The following is a 22,018-nucleotide window of genomic DNA, read 5'->3' on the forward strand; positions in this document are numbered from 1 at the left end:
TTTTAGTTTCTTCTCATTTAAATGAGGCTAATTTAATATATTAGCAAGATTAAATGTAATTTAAAATTCTTAGAATCATAACCCATACCTGGTTTATCACAGATTCACAATAATAGTGTTGATGTAAAAATTTAATATCTCAGTTGTTTCCTCAAAAGAGAAAATTTGCAGTATCCATTCTATTTGAATGTTATTAGTTAATAATAAATGTTAGATTTACAGATACTTTAGAGTAGCAGAATATGCTAACACAAAATATATCATTTTGCTATAAGGATTACGTTGACCCAAAGACATTAAGAAAAAAAGAAAAAAAGTAAGAAAGAAAGAAAAAGAGAAAATCAAGGTTGAGGATATAGCTCAGGGGTAGAGCACTTGCCTAGCATGTGAAAGGCCCTGGATTCAATCCCCAGGACTGTAATATAAGATAACATAAAATACAATAGTATAAATAGAATGTACAAGAAGGATACTCTGAACCTTTCCTTTTTTTTTCCTGAAAGCAGAAGAAAAAACTCTTATATGAAAAGTATTCTTACATATCATGAAGACAGTGACATTCTTAATATTAAGGAGGACAGGCAATTGAAACAGAGAAAATTATCTACAAAAACAAACAAAAATTAACATTCTGTAAATATTTAGTTATTTTTTCACTATTGCCTCTTTTTGTTCATCTTAGTTCAAAAGTATTCAGGCTTTGCAACTTTTTTTGGTTCCTCATTTCCTTAAGAATGCTCCTTATTACATTAATCTTAAATAAATGTGTGTGCCTTTCTCCTCTTAATCTGCCATAATATCAATTTAATTTTCAGACGTGGTAAAAAATTCTAAAATAGCATAAATGCAATTTTGCTTCTTTTACAATACCTATAGTCATTCCTCAGCATATATCTAAAAGAAATACTGAAAAAAAATAGGTTTTTGAGGAATCAATTTAAGATTTCAACTAAAACTATAATTCATAGACCTGCCTGTGTGGAACTCAGGCTCACAGGGAAGCCAGTCTATGCCTCCCTTGCAAGGCAGACACTCACAAGAGCCTAGCCTCTGACTTAGGACTGACTCTTCCCACCAGCAGACTAGTGTGCCTCAGGCACAGGACCGCCCCTTCCAACCAGCTGACTACCATGGGAGGCCAAGCCTAGTTGCCCAGATCCACCCACACCAGTCTTTGAGAGACCCAGGCTCACAGCCGGCCTGGTAACTCCCCCACCCCGACCCCCACCTTCCAGGCGGGGCCAGACACCTACCAGAGACTAGCCTATGATGCAGGAACTCCCCTTCTGACAAGTAGACTACTAAGGAGGTTAAGCCCAGAGGCCCAGATTCAACCACTCTAACTTGCACAGATCCAGGATGCAGTAGTATGCATTTAGGGACACCAGCAGGGTCTGGAAGCCCAACATCAAGGTGAGGTACAGATAATCTGCATAGGTACTAAAAGAATATAGGAAAGAAATTGTAATATCTCATATCCACACTGCAAGAAAGGAAAACACAGAGACAACATGAAAAAACAAGTGAGGAAAGTGCCCCGAACAAACCAGGACATAATAACAGAACCAATGGACAGCGAAATTGATGAAATGTCAGAGAAGGAGTTCAGAAGATTCATAGTTAAAATATCTGTCAATTAAAGAATAACTTAAATGAGAAAATACAGGAAAAAAAAATTGATCATTCCAACAATGAGATAAGAGAGCAAATACAGGTAGCAAAAGATTACTTCAAGAGAAAGATTCGGGAAAAAAAAGAAGTCAAAAATCCTTGAAATAAAGGATACAATAAATCAAATAAAAAACTCAGTAGAAAGCATAGCCAACAGACTAAATCACTTGGAAGAAAGAATACAGACAATGGAGACAAATTATACAATCCAGAAAATAAAGTTGATCACTCATTAAAGATAGTTAGAAACCATAAACAGAACATCCAATAATTATGGGACAGCATGAAAAGACCAAATCTAAGAGTTATTGGGAAAGAGGAAGGCACAGAGTTTCAAACCAAAGGAAAGCACAATCTCGTCAATGAGATAATATCAGAAAATTTTCCAAGCATGAAGAGCGAGTTGATAAAAACAAATACAAGATCCTTACAGGACACCAAATGTACAAAATCACAATCAATCTACACCAGGATACATTATAATGAAAATACCTAGGATACAAAATAAGGATAGAATCTTAAAAGCTGCAAGAGAGAGGAATCAGATCACACATAGTGGAGACAAATTCAAATATCAGCAGATTTTTGAACCCAGACCCTCAAGGCCAGGAGATCATGGAACAACATATACCAAGCTCCGAAAGAAAATGGATGCCAACCAAGAATCTTATATCCAACAGAACTAGGCTTTAGATTTGATGATGAAATAAAAATCTTCCATGATAAACTAAAAGTTAAAAGAGTTTACAACTAGAAAGCCTGCACTACAGAACATCTGCAGCAAAATATTCCAAGAAGAGAAAATGAAAAACAATGTTGAAAATCAGCAGAGAGAGGGATTACACTAAAGGAAAATCTAATCAGAGGAGATTCCAAGTCACATTAAATACCAAAAATAAACAAGAACAAAAATTTTTGGGAATACAAATCATGTCTCAATAATAATACTGAATGTTAATGGCCTAAACTCACCAATCAAAAGACATAGATTTGCAGATTGGATTAAAAAAAGAAAAAGAAAGACCCAACAATATGCTGCCTCCAAGACACTCATCTCCTAGAAAAAGACATCCACAGACTGAAATTAAATGGTTGGGAAAAATCATAACAGTTACATGGACTGCGGAAGCAAGCAGGGGTTTTCATCCTCATATCAAATAAAGTAAACTTCAAACTAAAGTCAATCAAAAAGGATAAAGAAGGACACTATATACTGCTCACAGGAACCATACACCAACAAGAATTAACAATTATAAATATATATGCCCCAAACAATGGAGCATCAACATTCATCAAACAAAATTTTCTCAAGTTTAAAAGTCAACTAGACCACAAGACAATAATTTTGGGTGACTTTAACACACCTCTTTCATCACTAGATAGATCTTCCAAACAAAAGCTGAACAAATAAACTATGGAACTCAATAATACAATCAGTAACTTAGACTTAACTGACATATATAGAATATTTCATCCTTCAAAGAGAGAATACACTTCTTCCCAGCAGCACATGAATCATCTCTAAAATAGACCATATACTATGCTACAAAGTAATTCTTAGCAAATATATAAAAGTAGAGCTACTACCCTGCATTTCGTCAGATCATAATGGAATGAAATTAGAAATCAATGATAAAATAAGAAATAAAATCCACTCCAACACCTGGTGACTAAATAACATGCTACTGAATGAACAGTGGGCTACAGAAGACACCAAGGAGGAGATTTAAAAAATTTTAGAGGTGAATGAGAACACAGATATAACATATCAAAATCTCTGGGACACTATGAAAGCAGTTCTAAGAGGAAAGCTCATTGCATAGAGTTCGTTTCTTAAAATAAGAAAACGTCAACAAATAAATGACTTAACATATATCTCAAAGCCCTAGAAAAAGAAGAACAAATCAACACCAAAAGCAGCAGAAGATAGGAAATCATTAAAATCAGAGCTTACATACAATCAATCAACAAGTACATGAAAAATTGCTCACCATCTCTAGCAGTCAGAGAAATGCAAATCAAAACCACCCTAAGATACCATCTCACTCCAGTAAGATTGGCAGCCATTAGGAAGTCAAACAACAACAAGTGCTGGTGAGGATGTGGGGAAAAGGGTACTCTTGTACATTGCTGGTGGGACTGCAAATTGGTGCGGCCAATTTGGAAAGCAGTATGGAGATTTCTTGGAAAGCTCGGAATGGAACCACCATTTGATCCAGCTATTCCCCTACTTGGTCTATTCCCTAAAGACCTAAAAAGAGCACACTATAGGGTCACTGCTACATCCATGTTCATAGCAGCACAATTCTCAATAGCAAGACTGTGGAACCAACCTAGATGCCCTTCAATAGACGAATGGATAAAAAAAATGTGGCATTTATACACGATGGAGTATTACTCTGCATTAAGAAATGACAAAATCATAGAATTTGCAGGGAAATGGATGGCATTAGAGCAGATTATGGTAAGTGAAGCTAGCCAATCTCTTAAAAACAAATGCCAAATGTCTTCTCTGATATAAGGAGAGTAACTAAGAACAGAGTAGGGACAAAGAGCATGAGAAGAAGATTAACATTAAACAGGGATTAGAGGTGGGAGGGAAAGGGAGAGAGAAGGGAAATTGCATGAAAATGGAAGGAGACCCTCAGGGGTATACAAAATTACATACAAGAGGAAGTGAGAAGAAAGAAGGAAAAATATAAGGGGGAGAAATGAATTACAGTAGAGGGGGTAGAGAGAGAAGAGGGGAGGGGAGTGGGGAGGGGGGATAGTAGAGGATAGGAAAGGCAGCAGAATACAACAGACACCAGAATGGCAATATGTAAATCAATGGTTGTGCAACTGATGTGATTCTGCAATCTGTATATGGGGTAAAAATGGGAGCTCATATCCCACTTGAATCAAAGTGTGAAATATGATATATCAAGAACTATGTAATGTTTTGAACAACCTACAATAAAAATTAATTTTAAAAAAAATCAGAGCTGAAATGAATGAAATTGAAACAAAATAAACAAATGAAAAAATTGACAAGAACAAAATGTTGGTTGTTTGAAAAAATAAATAAAACTGATAGACCCTTAGCCATGCTAACAAAGAGAAAAAGAGAGAAAACCCAAATGACTAACATTCATGATGAAAAAGAAAATATCACAACAGACACTACAGAAATATAGAAGACAATTAGAAATTATTTTGAAAACTTGCACTTCAATAAAATAGAAAATATTGAAGGCATTGACAAATTTCTAGAGTTATATAATTTGCCCAAAGTGAATCAGGATGATACACAGAATTTAAACAGCTCAATTTCAAGTGATAAAATAGCAGACATCATCACAAGTCTACCAATCAAGAAAAGCCCAAGACTGGACAGATACACAGCCAAGTTCTACATAAGACCTTTAAAGAAAAACTAATACCAATACTCTTCAATTCATTTGAGGAAATAGAAAAAGAGGCAGCACTTCAAAACTCATTGTATGATGCCAATATCACTCTGATTCCAAAACCAGGCAAAGACACATCAACAAAAGAAAACTTCAGACCAATATCTCTAATGAATACAGATGCAAAAATTCTAAATAAAATTCTGGCAAATCGAATTCAAAAACATATCAAAAAGATCATGCACGACGATCAAGTAGGATTCATCCAGGGATGCAAGGTTAGTTCAACACATGAAAATCAATAAATATAATTCATCACATCAATAGAATGAAAGATAAGAATCATATGATCATCTCAATTGACTCAGAAAAAGCATTTGACAAAATATAGCACACATTTTTGTTCAAAACAGTGGAAAAACTAGGTATAACAAGAACATATCTCTATGTCCTAAAGGCTATCTATGCTAAGCCCCAGGCCAACATCATTCTAAATGAAGAGAAATTGAAGTCATTCCCTCTAAAAACTGGAACAAGACAGGGATGCCCACTTTCATCCCTTCTATTTAACATAGTTCTTGAAACACTGGCCAGAGGAATTAAACAGATGAAAGAAATTAAAGGATACACATAGGAAAAGAAGAACTCAAATTGGCACTCTTTGCTGATGATGTGATTCTGTACTTAGAAGACCCTAAAAGTTCCACCAGAAAACTTCTAGAATCAGTAAATGAATTCAACAAAGTATCAGGATATAAAATCAATGCCCATAAATCAAAGACATTTCTGTATATCAGTGACAAATCCTCAGAAAGGGAAATGAAGAAAACTACCCCATTCTCAGTAGCCTCAAAAAATTTGGAATGAATTTAATGAAGGAGGTAAAAGATCCATATAATGAAAATTACAGAACCCTAAAGAATGAAGTCAAAGAAGACCTTAGAAGATGAAAAGATCTACCTTGCTCTTAGATAGACAGACTTAATATTATCAAGATGACCATACTTCCAAAAGCACTCTACAGATTTAATGCAATTCTGATCAAAATCCCCAAGACATTCTTCATAGAAATAGAAAAAGCAGTTATAAAATTCATCTGGAAAAATAAAAAGCCCAGAATAGCTAAAGCAATCCTTAACAGGAAGAGTGAAGCAGGTAGCATAACTATACCAGACCTTAAACTATATAGGATAGAGAAATAGTAACAAAAACAGGATAGTATTGGCACCAAAACAGACTGGTAGACAAATGGTACAGAATAGAGGACACAGAGATTAACCCACAAAATTACAATTCTCTTATATTAGACAAAGGTGCCAACAACATGCATTGGAGAAAAGATAGCCTGTTGAACAAATGGTACTAGGAAAACTGAAAATCCATATGCAACAAAATGAAATTAAACCCCTATCTCACACCATGCATGAAACTCAAGTCAAAATGGATCAAGGACTTTGGAATACAACCAGAGACTCTGCATATAATATAAGAAAAAGTAGGCCCTAATCTCCATGATGTGGGATTAGGCCCCAACTTCCTTAATAATACTCTGGTGGCACAAGAATTAAAATCAAGAATCAATAAATGGGATGGACTCAAACTAAAAAGTTTCTTCTCAGCAAAAGAAACAATCTGTGAGGTGAATACAGAGCCTACATCCTGAGAGCAAATCTTTATCCCTCACACATCAGATCACTAATCTCTAGGGTATATAAAGAACTCAAAAAGTGAAACATCAAAAAAACCCAAATAACCCTATCAATAAATGGTCCAAGGACCTGAACAGACACTTCTCAGAAGAAGATATACAATCAATCAACAAATATATGAAAAATGTTCATTATCTCTAGCAATTAGAGAAATGCAAATAAAAACCAGTTTAAGATTTCATCTCACTCCAGTCAGAATGGCAGCTATTATGAAGACACACAACAATAAGTTCTGGCGAGGATGTGGAAAAAAATGTATACTCATACACTGCTGGTGAGACTGCAAATTGGGACAGCCAATATGGAAAGCAGTACGGAGAATCTTTGGACAATTGGAAATGTACCCTCTATTTGACCCAGCTATCCCTCTCCTTGGTCTGTATCCAAAGGACTTAAAAACAGCATACTATAGGGACACAGCCACATCAATGTTTATAGCAGCACAATTCACAATAGCTAAACTGTGGAATCAACTAGATGCCCTTTAATAGATGAATGGATAAAAATGGTATATTATTCATCAATAAAAGTGAATAAAATCATGGCATTTTCAAGTAAATTGATGGAATTAGAGAAGATAATGCTAAGTGAAATTTGCCAATCCCAAACCATCAAACACTGAAAGTTTTATTTGATACAAGGAGGCTGATTCATAGTGGGGTAGGAAGAGGGAGCATGGGAGGTACAGACAAACTCTAGATAGGGCAGAGGGGTTGAAAGGGAAGGGAGGGGGCATGGGGTTATAAATGATGGTGCAATGTGATGATCATTATTATCCAAAGTAACATGTATGAAGACATGAATTGTTGTGAATATACTTTGTATACAACCAGAGATATAAAAAATTGTACTCTATATGTTTAATAAGAATTATAATGCATTCTGCTGTCATATATAAATAAATTTTAAATATAAATAAAATAAATATAAATTTCTTAGAACAAAAACTATAATTTGTATAATTTGTATAAGCAATGAATGAATTATTTTAGTATATAATTAAATCTATAAATATATGTTAAATATACAAAACTAAAATATACAGAATTATAAAAATAAATATGTATTATAGACATAAAGTCATCTTACTGATTTCAGCAGCTATGACAGTAAGATTGTGCCATTGAGATAGTTCACGGTCAAGTGGTTTTGATGTGTAAAGCGATCCATTTCCAGAATGTATGTTAAAGATCCGATCAAGGTCAGTATGGCAATCCAAAGAAAATCTGAACATAGAGGCCAAAGAAAAGCACATGGCAGTGTTATTGAAGTGTTACAGGAGAAAATGGTAAAATTAAAAGACACACATATTACTAATAATTATCAGAAGAAACACAGTACTGATCTAGAATGTAGAGTTTCATGAGTTAATCACAGAAATACACTCTCTCCAAGTACTTGGTTCTGTATTGAAATGCTAGTCTTCTAAAATCTCTGCTCTTAAAATCATTGTCTATTTTCATGTGAACTAATATTGATATATTTGACCACAACATAGTATGCATTACATGTGATTACAGAATGATGACATAAATACATTATTTAGTAGTGGAGAATTACTGCAGTAATCCATTGCAACAGATCAATCCCAGAAGCTCAGATTTTCCTTAATGACAAAATTGGAGATAACAGTAGGTTCATCAAACTGGTTGGGCATCAACTAATGGTGTTTTGGAGCTTCAGAGTATGATATATACATAGCTTCAGTTTCTAACCACATGTATTATAAAATGTATAACTTTAAAATAGTATAATTCCAGATGAGAAATCTTCATACATCTGTATTAAAATAGGCAGCAATTGGTTATTGTGGCATTGTATTGTATATCATTCTGAAACCTAATACCAGGTTTTTCAATCTTAATGATGTCATTGGGATAAATCCCATTTAAAAAAAAACACACTACATGTTTTAGCCTTCACAAATAAAGCAAATAATTTTATCCCTATATCTAGAATAATTCCCAACTTTCACCCCAGATTGACAAAATTAGTTTACTACTGAAAGACCCAACATACATTTTATCTCCTCCTTATAGTCTTCCAAGATCACCTAAATTTCAAGAATCTATCTGCTTCCTACCTAAAGTAACTGTACAACTATATCTGTCATTTCTCATGTATTTGAAATTTGTTTCATTCCAAATCTAAAACAGGAATTTAAACTTGAAAACAATGTGCCTACTGACCACTATCATAATATATCTACTACTGTAACTTTAGTAGGCAGTTAGTGAATATTATTTGATTCTCATATTCTTCTCCAATGGAATGAAAACTCCTTGAATAATATGTTAATATCTGATATGGTTATCTACAAATATTTATCCAATGTAAGAAAGAATGACAGAATTATTAGGAATTTTGGCAAATAGAAGTTCCCTTATTTATATAGAAATGTGATGTGAAGTTGAAATACGTACATTAATAGAAAGCTTTTATTATCATGTATCATGATTTTGCCAAACACAGTTTTTGTGTTTTTCTTAATTAGTTATTTGCAGTTCAGTTTAAAGAAGCAATAATAAGATTTAGAGTATTATGTGATATTATCTTGAAGATGTAGAGAAACTACAGCCCTTCTTTTTCAAATATTATTCAAAATATAATTTTATTTTCTGATTCTTAATCACCAAATTATATGTTAACTTTCATTTTTCTTTTAAAATCTTTTCCAAGATACATGTTTTAAGTAAAACTTTTTGATTACTGCATTACCATTAAGGATATATGACATAATTTGTAACATGTCCAGAATGATGACATAAACACATTAAACTTGCAGGGATATTTTATTTCTTTGAATATATAAAATTGTCCTTTTATATCCACTGGGGATTAGAACCAATGCACATTCTCCTTTAAATCATTTCTAGATTGTTTATAATACCTAATATAAGATAAATGCCATACCCTACACAAGTAATTATTGTGCTATACTATTTGGGAAATAATGACAAGAAAAATGTCTTCATTCATTCAGTACAAACAATATCTTTCCAAAAACTTTCCATTGATTTTGTTTGAATTGGTATATGCAGAACCTGTAGAATATATAAATTTACTACATATATGTGCATACTTATCCACAATATTTATATTTATTTGATTATATACATAGTATAGTACATCACATGTATACATTGTATCTGCTTGTTCTACAAAAATAATAAGATATAAGAGTATGCCTTCCTACTTTCTACAACAAGGTGACACAAAGCCATACCTATTGGCATTGTATATTCTATGCATGAATGGACTCTTCCTGGTCCTTTGATTTGTGTTTTCATTAAATATTATATTTATTGTGTTTTTAAGTATCTACATATAGATTTTAATATAAAATAGCCATCAATCTATGTGAGGATGGAATGTATATTTCACTTTGTGGAGATATATATTTATATCAGGACTTAATACTAGTGAACTTGATTTTGTATCATCAAAACTCTGATGTATCATTTTTTAAAAGGACCATTTTGAAATCAGGGACCCAGAAGAGAGACGGCTGATGTTAGTTAGAATTTCTGCCAAGAAAATGCTTGGTAAGTATTTAAGGGGTAAAATGAACATGTATATTAGTTATTTTAAAGCTTAAAGAAAAATTCAGGGAATGCAGCCACTTAGATGAAGACAAGTGGACTGGAGGGGTGATATTCATAGGGAAGTCCTGCTGGCAGTTGGGAGTAATGTGTGAATATTATGTACAGTTTTCTTCTGCAGCATGTAAACTGTGATGCTGCACATCAATCCAAGAAATAGTATTTATGCATAATTATATAATTAAATAAAACCATACATACATTTGTCACTGTATATAGTATGACTTCACTTGAAAGTTGGCAGAATTTATAGAATTTTCAAAGTAAGTCTGACCACAGTCAGGTGAATGAGTCATGAGTACATACAGAAATTGTACAGCAAACCTTTAAACTAATACTTTACTAGCTCATGTGGAAGCAAAATCAACCTGCTGAGAATTAAAGAAACAAATGAAATCCAGAACACATGATGGAAAAACAGACTAAAGTAAGCGCTCACTTTGATGATGAATATTAGGTATATCTGTGTTTCCTTGCTATATCAGTGCAAATATCAATGCAAACTTTGAGTCTTTCTCATTTTTATGTGAATATCACATCTCACGTGTTTTGATTGCCATAATAAAGAAAAATGTTGAGTGACTGATATTGCATTTTTTGAGACAGCTAAACAACAACAACAACAACAAAGCCAAAAACCAAAAACAATGCAAAAATTCCCTTCTTTGATGACTAGAGTATAAGTACAATTTGTAAAAATTATGAGAAAACTGAATTATAACACAATCACATTATTTTTAACCGTTTATATTTATCTCACATACAAATATCATGGCTTGGTTGCAGCGTGAATGTACATCTAAAAAAGTATTCTTGAGCCCAGGCACAGTGATGTACATTTGTAATCCTAGTGGGAGGTTGACACAGGAAGAGTTCAAAGCCAGCTTCAGCAACTCATTGAGACCCTGTCTCTAAATAAAATACAAAATAGGCTGGGGATATGGCAGTGGTTGAGTGCCTCTGAGTACAATCCCCAGTACCTCGTTTCCCCCAGAAAACAACAAACACTTTAAGGAGACAAACAGATGATACAAGCCAGACTTCAGTCTATAGAATGTGATAAGAATAAGCTATAACCCTTGTGCACACCTTCTCCCAGATATTTAAAGCCAATTTACCTTAAACACTGGGCTCACCAAATTTATGTATAACTTACAGAAAAACTCCTGTAGTATTTTACAGCATTAAATGTTTCAAATAGAATTTCATAATCTCTATGTGAATTTCAATTTCTTCTGTTTCATCTCAAACACAGGCATAATTACCTAATGGGGCTGGAAGCAGAGTCTGGATCCCTTGCCATTACAGTCCCGATTATTGTGCCCACTTCAATATCTTCATGAACCTCAAAGAGGTAGGAGGACCTGCTGAAAACAGGAGGTTCATCTATATCTTCTATAGAGATTTTCACAATTGTGGTATCTTTGAATGGTCCTAGATAATAAAAACGTGAGTCCACATGGGTATTTTCTGCTTCAACCTACAGCGTGTAAAGTCTCCGGCTCTCATAGTCAAGTGGCTGTAAAAAGACAAATGTCATTCAATTAAAGTGAGGGGAATTGTATGACATGCTCATTTCAAGTTAGAGAATGATTTTTAAAATCCAGGTTGAATGCATTTGATTTGCTTATTAATAAGTTTAGAAAGTAGCACAGATAATTATATAATCCTGAAATATTGTTTAGGATTCAATTTTTACTTTTTATATATTCAAAATGTAACACTTTGGAACTTAAGAAAATGAGATTTTAAACCTTGCAAAAAAATGGGCTAGATGTTCAAACCTATCTCATAGGTGGTGATTCCCTACAAAAAAAAAATGGACTGGCAGATTATGTATATGTTGGCATGCACACAAGTGTGTTTTGAGGTATTGGGTACTACTAAATTTTTCTAAGCAAAAAAAGTGAAGCTGGGTGTGGTGACATACACCTCTAATCCCAGCAGCTTAGGAGGCTGAGGCAGGAGGACTGTGAGTTCAAAGTCAGCCTCAGCAAAAGTCAGGTGCTAAGCAACTCAGTGATACCTTATCTCTAAATAAAATACCAAATAAGGCTGGGAGGGGCTGTGGATATAGCTCAGTTAGTGGAGTGCTTACTTTGCATGTGTAAGGCCGTGGGTTTAATCCCCAGCATCAAAAAAAAAAAAAAAAGCGCTAGGGTTTTGGCTCAGTGGCTGAGTACTCCTGAGTTCAATCCCCCTTACCAAAATTTTTTTTTAAATTTTAAATTTACAAAATCTTGGTGATAAATTTCCATACTTGCTTGAAAGAGTCAAAATAAAGAAAATCTCAGGAATAAGAAAGGACAATATCCTGTACAACCACAAGAATGAGAAGTTATACTTCATGTATATATAACATGCCAAAATACATTCTACTGTCACGTATAAGTAAAAATAACACATAAAAAAGAGAGCACAGATTTAATAGCAAGTTGGCATGAGGATGCATTAATAAACAAAAAAGGGGCTTTAAATATCAATATAGTTTAACTGTCACAAATAAAGAACTATTCTCTCACCTCACATTCACTCTGAAAGATAAGGTTTATTAACAGAGAAGACATTGCTGAATCAGACTTCCTCCATTTTCTTTTTCATTTTTAGATGCACAAGATTCTGTTTGGATGAGTGATACATTCTGGTCATGGAAAATAATAAAGCTGCTTTGCCCTTTGCTGGTCACTGTTTAATGAAGGTTGAGTACCTCCTGCCTTGCCATGCACTGTCAGGATAGTTTTCTTATTAACCAGTGCCTCAGTGGTTACTTGATGGTTGGCATTTCATTAGAAATTATTGTTTTTTTAAAAATTTTCCCTGCATTTTCTCATAAGATGGTACTGATCCTACAATAACGTAACTGGTTACCTTAAAATTGTATCACTGAACATATGTTAGCAGAAAAGTTTAATTTACATAGCATAAGGGGAAATGTGAACAATTGAATTATGTTCCAATCTATTCTGTTTTTATTAGCATCTCTAGTTATTGCTTCATGAATCTGGATGGTGTACTACATTTTATGCTTCCAACTATAATGATATATTGATCTTATTAGATATTAAGCATTTTCTTAAGAAAATAATGTTATTATCGTGGCCTTTTATTAATATGACTTGAAAATATAATCACACATACATTAACTTTTTAAATTTTGTAAAATCTCAAGACTCATGTTTCAATCAATAGAAACACAGTGAACATGTCTAAGAAGCTTTTGGCTTTATATCCTTCTTAAGTAAACTATGAATTACATTCAAGCATGGCAGTGATATATCTTTTAATGGATAATGCATGAGTGAAAAGTACATAATAAAACCTCAACTCTCTAAACACACAATGCTTTTTTTCTGCTGATGCAGAGCACCTTTTTCACGGTTATGATGCCTTCCTGGGTGTCCTTCTCAGTTATAATGTCAAACATATCAGTCCCATCACCATCAATAATTCGGTATTCTACTTCAGCATTTTTTCCAGTGTCGGCATCGGTTGCTTTTACACTTCCAACAGCTGTGCCGACTGGGGAAGATTCAAGAACCCGAAGATGAATGGTGTCTGCAGAGAATAAGAAGAGATGAATAGAGAGATTTCTGAACAGAATTTTCAGAAGTAAAATGTATATGAGAATCCTGTAAATCTTAAACTCTACATTAGATGAAGATTGATTCATTCTTTGAGTATACCAATTATGGTTAACATTCTATTAAAGTCTAGGAGCATGAGGGCTTTGACTTGTGTGTGTGTGTGTGTTAAAATGAATACTGAGAACCAACCTCTAATAGTATCAGGAGTTCTGGTTTTGAAAATAAGCATGTTGTCTTTTTTTTCGTTTGCTTTGAGTGCAGTTATATATCTATGTGTGTTTATACAATCACAATAAATCACAGGATACACAGTGACTATTTCTATTTAATTAATTTTGCTATGCTGTATTTGGTAATTTTCTTCTCTTCCTTTAGCTGCAAGACAGAACATTCCAAAATTCCAGTGAAATCAGCTGTAACAGGTAGGAATCTTATTTCTATTTTTGACAACAAAAAACAAAGGAAAGTCTATGGCAGAAATATCAAGATGCCCTTCTCAGAGTCAGAGAAAAAAAAAAAAACACTAAAATCTGACAAACTCGCTTTCCTTCCAGAGCAAAACAAGAATTTATCTAAGCCCTTGGTGTACCTGGATGTGCTTCCAGCTTGAACAACCTCTACTGCTAATGAGATTTATGTTTAGCACCTGGTCATAAACTACATATTTCTGACAGGTTAATCGACTGGAAGCACAGTTCTGATTATTGTGCTTTCTTGCTCATAAACCTTAAGTAATTCTCCTTAATATACATCATAAAGTTCAGACCTCTTGTCTAGCCATGTTATTGCCTACATATATCGTTCCTAACATATTTGGCTTTTGTTCACTTTCATGAAAGATTTGCATCGAACAAGACCATTTAGTTTTTTCTGACCCCTACTTTCTTTCCAACATCATTCTATGTATTTTTCTCATGCTATTTCCCTCAAGTAAAATCCTCTCCCCATTACCCAAATATATTTAAAATGCAGTTTGTCAGAAGAAAATAGCACTTTCATGGGTGAAGCGCTTCAGGAATGGTGTTATGCCAAGGGGTCGGGGGCAGGGGGCGGCTCAGAAGAAATAAACCTGCTGACAGCATGATTTTAGAAATCTAGCCTCTAGAACTGTGAGACGATAAATTTCCTTTTCTTTAGGCTACCTAGCCTATGGAATTTCTGTGGCAGATGTAAGAACCTAATACAGGCAAATACATTCATTCAGTTTTAAAAGTAATTTTCTAGGAGAACATTGTGAGAACTCAGTTTTCATCACATACCAGTCGGTCTCAGAGGGTATTTTCTTACCTTTTTCTCTGTCTCTGGTATCACACTATGGAAAGTCAGTTAACTCATTTCGTGACTACTCTCCTACTGCCTCTCCTGGCCTTTTTCATCACTTCACTTTGGAACACCTGAGCCCTGGGTATTTGGATGGTTCCCTTGATCACCTCCTTCAAGTACTTGCCCAACTATGACCTTCTCAGAAACATTCCATCAGTAACCTAATTGCAAATAGACTGTTCAGAAGTAGTAATCCCAGTCGTGCTTCTTACCTCTTTCCATTGCCAGGCACTATACTATCTACATACCTATTTATGTATGCCACAAGGACATAAAACATAGGCTGGTTGCATTTTTTCACCAAGGTTTTCCCTCTGAATATTATAAGCACTATATGATGATTGCTCCCATTTTACTTAAGGTACAACAAAAGATCCATAGGCTGACTTTTCCTAATTTTGCTCTTTCATTCTCTCCCTTAATTTATACTTAGGAGTAACATCTTTCTCCTTGAGGTTTTCCTACATGTTTTTCTTATTTCCGTTTAATACATTTTTCCCTCCTCATAAAAAATTACCCATTTAAATCTATAGAACTGCTTATTATTTGTTTGATATATGCCTGTATCATCAATCTTCTAGTGCAGAACTAGAACTCTAGCCTTCTTACTTCAAGAACTTTCTTTAAAAAATTAAATGTCATACAGTCAACAAATCAATCTATTAAAATACAGAAAAATGTCCTTTGTGAAATGCAAAAATGATCACAATACAGAAAGAATACAAAAATGATCACTACAATACAGAAAGAACTCATTATGAAGGTGAACAGTTTAACTTCATTTATTTTAGAAAGCCTAAAATCTGATCTCTGCTAAAAACCTTAGTATTTTTATTATGTATTTTCAAATCTACAGTACATAAGAAATGCAGCCAAGCTAATGTGTTCTCAACTAAGTATCAGGTAACCATCCCCAAAATTACAAATATATGATATGTTTGGAAAACAAATATAAATAATATGAATGATTTGATTTATATGTACATAAAACTGAATGATATCCATTTTGAGATTGCATATTTTTTTAAGCAGATAGCATTTATTGCAATATGATCAAGGACTAGTTTATGAGGCAAGTTTGAGTAAATTTTTTAAAACAGTATTTATTAAACTCTTTGACTATGCCACAAGCTAAACATTAGCACAAAATGGTAAATTAAAATCTTTATATTCTTGAAAAAACTTGAAAGAAAAATATCAAAATTAACTTATAAATGTTCAAATTAAGAAGAAAAAACAAGTTGAGGGGAAAATCCTACAATTGAAGAAGTAATGAAGTAAAATGTGGTGCACAGAAAATACTACCAAAAAAAGATAATTTATCAATTTGTATACTTATAAAAAATAAAGACAAGATGAAATTAAATTAATAGTTTAAGCCTGAAACATAGGAAAATGACATAAACACAAAGCTAAAGAAATAGGAGATAGTAAAAAATATAGAAACTAATAAAGTTGATACATATAAAAGGAAGAGATTAAAAATATAAAACATTGGGCTGGGGATGTGGCTCAAGTGGTAGTTCGCTCGCCTGGCATTCGTGCGGCCCGGGTTCGATCTTCAACACCACATACAAACAAAGATGTTGTGTCCGCCGAAAACTAAAAAATAAATATTAAAAAAATTCTCTCTCTCTCTCTCTCTCTCTCTCCCTCTCTCACTCTCTCTTTAAAAAATATAAAACATTGTTTCTTATATTAAAGACCTTACAAAACAATCAAATGTCTGGAAACGTTTCTTATGGAAAAGGAAGAAAAAGAAAACCTATTATTAAAAATTTTACAGAAAAAGACTACAACTGCAGAAGATTGGAAAATTAGAAAATATTAGAAATATTGTATGTTGAAAAATGAATACAAATAATTTAAACTATACCAAACCCTACTAATGAAGAAGTAAAGGATGATTTTAAAATCATCTACCATTCAGACACAAATAGCTCATTTTTCAAAGAACAGAAAATTCATGGACCAGAAAATTCTAGTTTTATGCAAAGTCTTCCAGAGAACAGAATAGAAAGACTGTTTTCTAACTCACTATATGAGAGCAGTATAACCCTGGTAAAGAAAGCAAATGATAAGTGTTTGGAGGGTAATATAGTATGGTCAAATTTTCAAGTCTACCACATGTAAATACTCAGTCCATTTTTTATATTTCATAATCTCAATTGTAAAGTTCAGTTTATGCCAAATATTTTTCTAATCACTTTTCTATTGTTATGAAGATTTGTGGGACCCCAATAGACCTTCAGGAGCTGAATCCGATGCAATCACACAAAAGTCTTTATCTCAAGCCTGGACTCACAACTGTTCCCTATGCAGTGTTCTAGGGAGTGAGTCCTGGTCCTTTGTTCAGTGAGATTTTATAGATTTTGGGGGGATACTCTATGTGTCACAACATCACACAGCAAATCATTCCATACTTTGGGAAAATCAAACAACAACTCTTAACATTGATAGCACATTCAATGGTGGGAACAAATTGGGTAGGGGTGACTGGTTAGTACAATAGGGGGATTCATTTGAACTGATTGGTTTAGGCCATGAGGGGTATATGTGCTAAACTACCTGGTTTCCCAACATGTTATCAACCACCATAAACTACTTGGGGGTCATCTGGCATTCCAAGTATTTTCCCTGTCTCATGCTGATTGGAGGTTGCTAGGGGGTTGCTATGGGTCCTCACCTATCCTAACTGAATCAGGGACACCTGGCACCAGGGACCTCTCCTGTTATTTACAGACAAACAACACAGCAGGGTGGGTATGTGCCTAGGAGTGCTCTGTGGGTTTTTCCAAGGACAAGAATCATGCCCCCTCCTTGGACAGGCTTTTCTCTGAGGTAGAGTCCAGTTTCTCAAAAGTGGAGTCACATTAGTTTCTCACTATCAAATTTCTTACTCTTTGAATTTCATCATCTTTTCCATTAGTCTTTAGGAGATCTCATTTTGCTTTTGGTTATCATCTTCTTACTGACTTCCAGTGTGTGAGTTCAGGCTTTGTTTTCACTCCATTGATACTTTACAGGAACACTAGTCAGTTCTTTCAGAGTATCTTCAAATTGGGTTTGTCTGATATTTTCTCATGAGTAGATTAAGGCTATGCACCTTTGTGAGATATATCCAAAAGGGATGTGTTCTCCGTATGTCATAACTTGTCAGGGAGTACATGCTGTCAATTTTTCTTAGGACTGATGAAGTTAACCTTGGTCACCTGGCTAAAGTGTTTCTGCCAGGTAATTAATGTCATCAAAATTGATGATAAAATTATTTTTAACCATGACTACTTACTCTAGCCTCTATGTTTTCTTTTACTTTTTCATGTTAGCTTGGACTTCTTTGTATTCTTAGACACAACCTTAGATTCTGAAAGTTGGTCTGCTGTGAACTTGCTATTATAGCTCTGGTGAAGTATCAAAAATTATTTATCATTTTATTTAATTTCTTGATTTGTACAGGACAATATCCATTACAAGGTGTATATTTCATTTTCATTATAATTAGTGATATTCCTGTTAATTTCTAGTACCTTCTGAGACTTAAATAGGATATTGTTCATGCTCCATTGGTTCACACTAAGGGGAACCCAAGTTTTAGAAATGTATTGTTATAATTGCAATGATGATCTCTCAGTATTCTTCCTCAGTTATTTGTTGGAAAGTATATATGTGGATAAAGGTGTATGCATATTTGCAAATACATATATTTGTTTTTTCCTAAGATATTAATTAAAATATTTTCAAGGTGTTCTGTACTTTTCTGAAAAACTACAATTGAGATGGAGCCTTCATCAAAATAAAAACTTTGGACTTCTGTCAAATAATCTAAATAGATTTATTAAAAGTACATATGTTGCTGAGCACAGTGGCACAAGCCTATAATCTCAGTAGCTCAGGAGTTTGAGGCAGAAGGATCACAAGCCAGCCTCAGCAATTTAACAAGGCCATAAGCAACTTAATGAGATCCTGTCTGAAAATAAATAATAAAATGGCTCCAGATGTAGCACAGTGGTTAACTACTCATGGGTTCAATTCCCAGTACCAAAAAAAAAAAAAAAATGTTGTACACATATCACAGTTGGTTTCATGGCACGTCAATTTCAGTAGTTAATTCATTCAAAATACTTTTATTCAGGGTCCTACATGTATACTTTAATAATGCTTCTTTTTCAGAATTACTCGGAAACCATTCTTAGGGCAAGATTTATTGAGTATTTTTCAAATTTAAAAACTGTTTCTCTACATTTTAAACACAGGGAAGAATGATTAATTCATACTTTATTTATTTGCATGTCCTGTGTGTTGAATACAAGTATCTCAGTTTGTCAAATTCACTGAAATTGATTTAATTGAGAGCCAGTCTGTTCTCCCTACAAGAGCATTTACCACATAGGGCATGCAGCAGAGGAGAGCTGGAAAAGGTGCAAAGATTGTTACTTACACAGTGACTAAGGCAAAGGAGCACCTGTCACCCATCTTAAGTTTAATTTCTCTTTAAAGACATCTATTTGCATGCTTCTTAATTTTTTATCTTACAGTTGATGGTTCTTTAATTATGTGGTATGCTTTTCTATCAATTCCAATTTATTGTTGTTTTAAATTCATTCTCAGGTGTCAGATTGAATCATCTGCTTCTCTTTTAAAGTTGAGGGCAGATAAATAATTCTTCCTGGTAAGTATGCTCTGGCCAAGGCAAGAATGTGAGGAGACAGGTAATTGCAATTTCTGTAAAGCATACAAAGAATTGTAATAAGCAAGTAAAAATCTAGACAGTGATGTTGCAGAGAAGGTTCCCTGAAAACTGAACAAAATATATGGCTACTTAAATAAATATGCTTTTGCACAGCACCTGAATTGTCATTATTAAAGATTTCAAAAGATTTTGAGTTATTTCTGTGTGGTTATTGTTGTTTTCTGCTTCTGACATTTGAGACTGATATTTCAAGTCACTTGTTCTACCATACATTTGATCAATAGGACTTTTCACTAGAATATTAAAAACATTACAGATTGGTGCACCAGAATTGAAATCATCGATACCTCAATGTGGGTAAGAAACATTGGAGGACAGACATAAGACAGGCAAAGTAAGAAATGTGACACAGACTTCCCTAATAGCCACACAAGAAGTGGCAGAAATCAGCTAGAGGGGAAGCCAGGCAAATTTTCACCTTCAGTTTTGGAATTTAGCCCCAAATAGCTACTGTTTTGTTTTGTTGATTCAAAAACAATGAGGTTCAAAGAGCTGTAATTTGTCTTTATCCTTTGTTCCCTGCCCTTGTTGGTATTCACATTTACATAAGACTGCTCTGCTTTTCCAGAGTTGAGATAAAAAAGCACCACACATGTGAATCAACAAAATAATTTAACATTAGTTTAATTTTTTATTTGCTTTGTGTGCATTCTTATGGTAACATCTCTATGCTGCATAATAATCTCAAACAATACTTGCTTCAAGAAAAATAAAACAATTATGCATGTTTATAAAACATTCCATTGTATAATGTTTAAAAGATGTTTTTTAATGAGCTTAACAGGAAGAAATTAAAAACTAGATAAAGCTCCTTGGAGGCAACTGCAGAGTAGTTAAGGAAATTACACAATGCTAAGTGGGCATTTAGGAGAAAGCAGAGGAGAATTGAAAGTCACACTAGAGACTGAGGAAGTGGTAAGACTTTGGAATTGAAGATACTCATCAGAGGAAAGAGAGAAACCTATATTTGTGAACCCTGGAGACCTTATCAAAAACTTAGCTTTGGGCATTTAAGTTAAATTGGAGCAAACAGAGATTCTTCGTAATATCTTAGTTTCCTGTTTATGCCATTGAGGAAAGTAGCATGACAAAGCTTTCAGAGAGGCTGCCAGTGATCCCCATAGTTTTTAGAATTTATTTTTATACATTTCTTTGAAATTGTCTCTGCGTTAATTGGCATCAACAGTTATGCAGAATTGCAATGTGTACAAACATAAAAAGTATATAGGTTTGGGGAAGGTTATGATAAACCTTAAGTTAATCATTCGTAGATATAGTACTATTCAGTCTCCTGACAGACAATATGTCTCACCTGAAATTTTAAGTTCATTAAAAATTCTTAAACAACAGCCTAATTTTGCATACCTCATTTTTTTAAACACACAGACACACCACACACAAACACACACAAACACACACACACACCACACAAACACACACACACACACACACACACATACACAAGTTTTTTCTAGAGAGTATCATGATACAGAAGGACTTTGAATCCCATTACACAAAATGCCAAGTTGATTGGTGTAGGTCAAGTTTCCTTTAGAATAACTGGAATATTGCAAGTGAGTTTTTACATATTTCTGTATATCTGATTTCTCTTGGACTCATATGATTTTATCACATGTGGGAAATAGTATATTTTCCCACTTTCGGTCACCCTAAACCTTTAGCCAAGATTGGTCACGTCTGTGTTCACTTGTGTGTCACATACATAGCTTCGATAGTCATTTTTTACTAGTCATAGATATTTATAACCCACTGTCTTTCTTTAGCTCTCTCAATTCAAAATGTTCAAATTGAATTGAAATCTCTTTCTCTTCAAAGAGACTTGTCTGGCAGAAAGCGTGAAAGTATCTTTGTATTGATATTTTACCTTTTATCCCACAAATCTTTTATCGACCTGGTTTCTAAGTCCTGTGGATCACCTCCTTAAATACACTATAATCTCAAATCCCTCCTCTCCTCAACATTAGTTCAG

The 22,018-nt window shown here is 33.9% G+C and overlaps 1 protein-coding gene across 1 annotated transcript in view; it reads right to left on the reverse strand.

Moving 5' to 3' along the window:
* Positions 1-22,018, reverse strand: part of LOC143642336 (cadherin-10-like) — a 57,623-nt gene that overhangs the window by 17,585 nt on the left and 18,020 nt on the right. Inside the window, 3 exon segments of the mRNA XM_077110663.1 lie at positions 7,859-7,995; positions 11,637-11,890; positions 13,739-13,926. Of these exon segments, the coding sequence (XP_076966778.1) occupies positions 7,859-7,995; positions 11,637-11,890; positions 13,739-13,926 (579 nt within the window).

Source organism: Callospermophilus lateralis, chromosome 11 (genome assembly GCF_048772815.1).
Source record: "Callospermophilus lateralis isolate mCalLat2 chromosome 11, mCalLat2.hap1, whole genome shotgun sequence".
In the NCBI taxonomy this organism is placed as follows: Eukaryota; Metazoa; Chordata; class Mammalia; order Rodentia; family Sciuridae; genus Callospermophilus; species Callospermophilus lateralis.